The sequence below is a fragment of the Lycium ferocissimum genome, unplaced genomic scaffold, assembly GCF_029784015.1.
Source record: "Lycium ferocissimum isolate CSIRO_LF1 unplaced genomic scaffold, AGI_CSIRO_Lferr_CH_V1 ctg638, whole genome shotgun sequence".
Taxonomy (NCBI): domain Eukaryota; kingdom Viridiplantae; phylum Streptophyta; class Magnoliopsida; order Solanales; family Solanaceae; genus Lycium; species Lycium ferocissimum.
Window position 1 is genome coordinate 420,470 of NW_026726335.1, and position 5,780 is coordinate 426,249.

Consider the following 5,780-nt stretch of genomic DNA (forward strand, 5'->3'; position numbering starts at 1 on the left):
AAACATATATATATATATATATATATATATATATATATATATATATATATATATATATATATATATATAAGTTATATAACTAAATATATTGATATATATAAGTATATACTATATAGGTAATGTAATTATAATATAACTATAATATATATAACTATATATATATATATATATATATATATATATACACACACACACACACGTATTATTACGTATTTATTACAATTGTTAGTCGTATAAATATTTAAACTTTACTTATAAACTTATATACATATATATAAATATACCTACAATATACTAATAAATACTATAATATATATATATATACTATACAAAAAATAAAAAACAAAAAGGGTTTTGGATCGATTTGAACAGGACCAATTCGTTTCGAATTTTAACGTAAAGCCGGAACCGTGGCCGGTTCCGGTTTTTTAACCGGAAACCGACCGGTTCCGTAACCGGTTACCGGTCCGGTCCGGTTCGGTTGACGGGTTTAGTTATCACCTCTATTGAGCCACCAAAATTCATTAAAATTCAATTTCAAGTTTTGTCCAATTCCAACTTGTAGTAGCTTGTGTATGACTAAAGCACCATCTTGGTATCTCTTTAACTCTATCTTCTGATATTTCATTGCTCTTAGGTTTAATTCATCTATGTTAATTGAGAAAGAACAAAAAAAATTTATGTATATAGTTGAAATTGCATGTTTATGTGAGTGTTCCTTTATAATATCTAATTACTAACCTCAATAACCGTGAAAAAATGGTTGAAACGGTTGCTAAGTAAATTGTATAATAGTTGACAACCAAAATTACATCCTAGACTAGAAACTTCTTGTTAAAGATAACAAAGGAATGTGAATACTTGCCGGGCCAGAAATTACAAAAAATAAAGCATTAATGAAATTGCACGTTTTTCCCTTCAAAGGGGCTGGGTCTCTAATTTTTGCCCTTTAAATGTGCTGATCTTTAGCGAAGCATGAGGGCATACCTGGTAACAAGAGATACTATGATGCGAAATATAACCTATGCCCCGCAAAAATATTGTTCGTTATGAGAGACAAAATATTGAAGACCAAAACAAAATAGGGGCATTAAGTGCCAGTGAACCATAAAGAATAGCACAAAATAGATTGTTCAAACTTCAAACTACTAAGGTCGCTTAGAAACTAGAGAAACACAATTATCAACAAATGTAGGGCCCAGGCTCTAGCATGGGCCTACGTCTATATAAGAGCAAAAGAAACTACAAATAAAATTAAGACTGTGATAGGATGATGGACAATACATCAAGGAACAGGCTATTTAACATCATATTTGTGCTTGTAACCATACCTCTGCAAGTTATCCATTAAGGTGCAAGCCTTCTCACATAGGTTAAAGTTAATAAAATAACAACTAGTCTTATAAAACTTCTCAAAATCACATTCTAGGAACTTGTCGGCACAAGAAAAATTAGAGCGTTTTGCAGACTCCATCACTTTAACCAATCCTTCTAGAGCGACAGTGATAGTCAGTAAACAATCCAACTTGAGCAAATCACACATAGGCTTTAAGCAGTCCTCCACTGTCACTAGGTGCCTAAATCAAAAAGCACAAGAACACATCGAATTCAGTAAAACATATCAGCAATATCAGAGAGGTGATTAACCCGAAAAAGAGGTTACATACTTAATCTGTTCATCAGTCCCATCGGTAATAGCAATTGAAATTGCCCAGGCAGCCATATGCTTTACACGAGGTTCGGTGTCTCCAGTGCTAATCAATTCGACCAGAGGAGCTATTAATCCAGCATCAATTACAGCCTGGTGAAAATTTACAAACTATTTAGCTAGCCACTGTTCAAAAAAAGGGCAAATCAGATGCCACGAATCTACTCTTATTTTTCAATTGAAGATTATGATCTCATATTCCTCCAGATCGAATGTGTATTTTTAACCAAACACCACGTCCCGCAATCTGGATTTCAGATTAAATTGATCATATGACTCATTCAAAATTTCCTATTCTATTTCCAACTGATACACCGGCTATTTAACTCTCTCATATTCACCTACTTAACCCCCTCACGAACCATAAATCTGTTAACTTGGAAGACATGCACATAATGTACGCAAGAGCTCAATATATTTTGCTGTTCTTTTAAATCATGAAGACATACCTGTATGTGCTTGTTGTTCCCTTTATTAATAATCGCTATTATCCGGCAGGCATCGTGTTGTATCTTCTCAACAACATCAAACTCCTCACCGTTCCGAGCGATAATATGCTTTGTAGTCTTGCAGATCTCAATTTTCGGTCTTTTTTTCTCAATGTTCTTTCTTAGCAAGAACTCCGACACACGATGAAGGACGCCACGGTCAATAATTTGCTGGGTTGCGAAGATAGTTGACATTAAGTCAAAAATAAAGTAAAATGCATGGTTGACACAACATTTTAACAAAAGATTGAAAGAAAAACCCAGGAAAAAAAAGAGGAAAAAATATCCATTTTTCAATTGTCCTTTGCACAATGCACTTGCCCGACCAATTTAGTGTGTTGAAGGAAGGATGATGTTATGGGTAGCTTAACAGGTTTATAGCAAAGGAAGCCAAATAATTGACTGTCTCCAGCAAACCAATCCTAAGACACTGACAATTTTACAATAGCGAGTTGAACTCTTTCCATTTCCACACCTGAGATGTGCAAGAAAACTTGAGGCGTAGAGCATCAAACGAGGTTCAATCAATCAAGATTACATTAAAAAGTCAAGCAGCTAGTGCTTCATACTTGGGAATTTGGTGATAAATCGATAAAATAATGCACAGGTTATTCAATACTACTCAATGGCACACCCAATGGAGGAGCCAGGATTTTCATTTAGGAGGTTCAAAAATTCTAAAAGGTAAATATACAAAGAAGTCAAGGGGTTCAACATCTACTATATATACATAATAAAATAATTTTAACTTTGAAAATACACTGTAATTTTTCGCCGAGAGGGTTCGAATGAACCCCCTGGAGCTAACGTGGCTCCGCCCCTGGGCACACCAGTGGGATTAGACAGCAGGACCCTCCTCTCTCACCTTTTCTTTACATTATTGCCATGGAGGGATTAAGCAAGTTGGTGGACCTTGCAGTTCAGAGACAACGGATTAAGGGTTTCAGTGTTGGGAATAGAGCAAACAATATCATTTCTGTTACACATTTGCTCAATGTGGATGATGCATTAATATTCTGTGGGGCACATCATGAGCAGATGCTATATTTAAGAGTGATTCTCCCTATATTTGAAGCACCACAATTAGGTCAAGAAATTCCAGGCTTACAGCTTGATAATCTTTTTGTCCCCTATGTTACATCCACCGTAAACACGTGCCTTTTGTTTCTGCCTTGCTGGCAATCTTTTTGATTTAGTGTGTAATACAGAATAAAATGATAATGGCTCATATGTCTTGCTGCATAGACAATAATAATTAATAGAAGAGTATTAATCTTGCCCATTAATCTGTAAGCTAAGCATAGCTGTGTAGGAAATAGAAGTGATAGCTACCAGTGTAGCATGCTACTAGATGGCTCAGATGCATAGAGGAGATGCATAGAAGAACAAGACTAAATTTAATTCCTCAAGTGTTTGGATTCAACCACAAAAGCACCTTAAGTCCAACATACCTGTTTAAGGATGCAGCAACTGAAAACAATATTTCCAATTGCACGGAGGGCAAGAATGAATACTGAAGAAGACGGATACCTGAAACATCAACTGACATATATGAATATACAAAAAAGAAGGTTACGTGGGGAAACTAAAGCATTCCACTCACGTGAGGAGATCAAGCAGCCGCTGACAAACATCTGCATCAATGACGTCTTGAATATTGTCATTTTTACCCCGAAAAAGGAGACAAAGTACTCCGCACGCATTTATTAGCACTTCATCTTCATTTGAACAAACAAGGGTACGAAGAGCTGTGAGTGCTGGCTTCACCTGACAAATGAGTTGTATTTGGTATATGTAAGTCCTTTCTTTCATTTTACCAAATCAGGTGACCCACAGTAAGAACTTCAATAACTTAAGAAAATAAATATTATGAATTAAAGAACTGCAGGCATAAAAACTTTTCAACCAACCTGCTCAAATGCAGGTTGTAGCTTGTCCTTATAAAACATCAATAGAGTCCACGAGGTTGATCTCAGCATGGAAAGCTCCTCATTCCCCTCCAAGCCACCCAGGAAATAAAGCAAATCCTCCTGGTGAAGAACATGATCACGACAATCATTATCGCGAGCAGCAAAATGTCCAAGTGCCAAGACAGCCTGTAGTAGGAAAGAAAACACGATCGTCCTGTTAATCAACATGGCTTCATTCTATACAGCATAGACGTCTGCCAATTTTAAAACACACCTGAGCACGAATATCATCATCTGGAGAGTTCAGAAAATCAACAAATTTTTCCACCAGGTCGTATTCAATCACCACCTCAGTAACCAAACGAGGATACGACGACATACAATGAGAACCAAGAATTGTGAGAACCCTAGCAGCTTCAAGCTATGAAGGCCAAACCAAAAGAATAAAGCGAGTGTTAGCTAAAGAAGGCACAAAAGTTAATCAACACATCACACTGTACCTGGAGCTGCACAGAATGCCCCGCCTCTAGAAACTTAACAACTTGACTAACAACACCACATTTTATGAATGCTTTAAGAGGAATGCCTCCTGTGAATCAAAATACTTGTGAGTATGTGATAAAAAATTGACTAAAGTCAGCAGACATGAAGCTGGAGTAGGCTCAGTACTTTCGTCACGGAACAATTCCCCGAGAGCTTTGGTCGCCTTCAGCTGCTCCTCGACATCACGTGAACTAACCCGCACAACCATTGTTTTATGACGTTCCTGTATACCAACAATTAATTATCAAACCAAACCACATTCACAAGTAAATGTGCACAAAGTAGAGTACTGCACGACCACAAACCCAAAGAATGACGTCCCAACTATGACACAAGTGATGGATTTTGGTTGAAAAAAGGGTCATTTAGAACACGATCAAAAGAGCTTTATTTCTGATAAAAAATTAATTTAAGAAATCCAGCTTGAAATAAGAATAAGAGAGCTTCTTTTCTCCTGATATAGACATATGCACACATTCATACACCAGAAGACAATCGGCCTTAAACCTCTAACTGCTTAATAACGTATTGAAGGGATAAAGCAAGCTCCCCCTTTCGGGCGCTGATGGCACTCTTCTCCTGCGGCAAACTCTCTGCCAGTTTGAGGATTCGGCTCGAGCGCCGCAGCAATCCTCGCGTGCTGCTGGCATCCTTCCTTGGTCTCCTATGACTTGGTGCCCGAGCACTCTTCATAGAAATCCTTTTGAAAAGCGAAAACTGCAACAAACAAAAAAATATAAGAAAATTAATAATAGATATTACTGATTGAACCGAGAGAGAAAGTAACAACAACAACATGCCCAGTATATTCCCACAAGGTGAGGTCTGGAGAGGATAAAATGTACGCGCACCTTACCCCTACCTTACTGTTTCCAATAATCGAGAGAGAAAGTAGATAGAGAAAATAAATGTACTGTACTATACTAGTAAATATTTTGGAGAGAAGACCTTGAACAACCGTGACTTAAACAGTCTATGTACTTACTTTCACTTGCATAGTCATAATCTAAACACTATACTAGTAACATATTTGGGAGAATAAATTCAGCATGTACCCAGTTTTATCAACTCGATCTAAATCTGGTTTAAGCACGGAAACTATTCATAGATATTACTCAGGCATGGATGGAA

At 36.9% G+C, this 5,780-nt stretch overlaps 1 protein-coding gene across 2 annotated transcripts; it reads right to left on the reverse strand.

Moving 5' to 3' along the window:
• Positions 1–1,095: 1,095 nt before the first annotated feature.
• LOC132045254 (importin subunit alpha-1a-like) lies at positions 1,096–5,399 on the reverse strand. 2 transcript variants are annotated; one of them, XM_059435809.1, is made up of 11 exons: positions 5,157–5,399; positions 4,776–4,872; positions 4,607–4,695; positions 4,381–4,527; positions 4,107–4,292; positions 3,800–3,963; positions 3,648–3,726; positions 2,158–2,367; positions 1,668–1,801; positions 1,308–1,577; positions 1,096–1,221 (listed from the first exon to the last, which is right to left on the reverse strand). In XM_059435809.1, the coding sequence occupies exons 1-11, from the start codon at positions 5,340–5,342 to the stop codon at positions 1,206–1,208; spliced, it is 1,578 nt and encodes a 525-aa protein (XP_059291792.1). In that variant the 5' UTR covers positions 5,343–5,399; the 3' UTR covers positions 1,096–1,205. The 2 variants fall into 2 exon arrangements, with proteins under 2 accessions (XP_059291792.1, XP_059291793.1); XM_059435810.1 differs by having other exon boundaries at positions 1,096–1,577.
• Between the last annotated feature and the right edge of the window lie 381 nt (positions 5,400–5,780).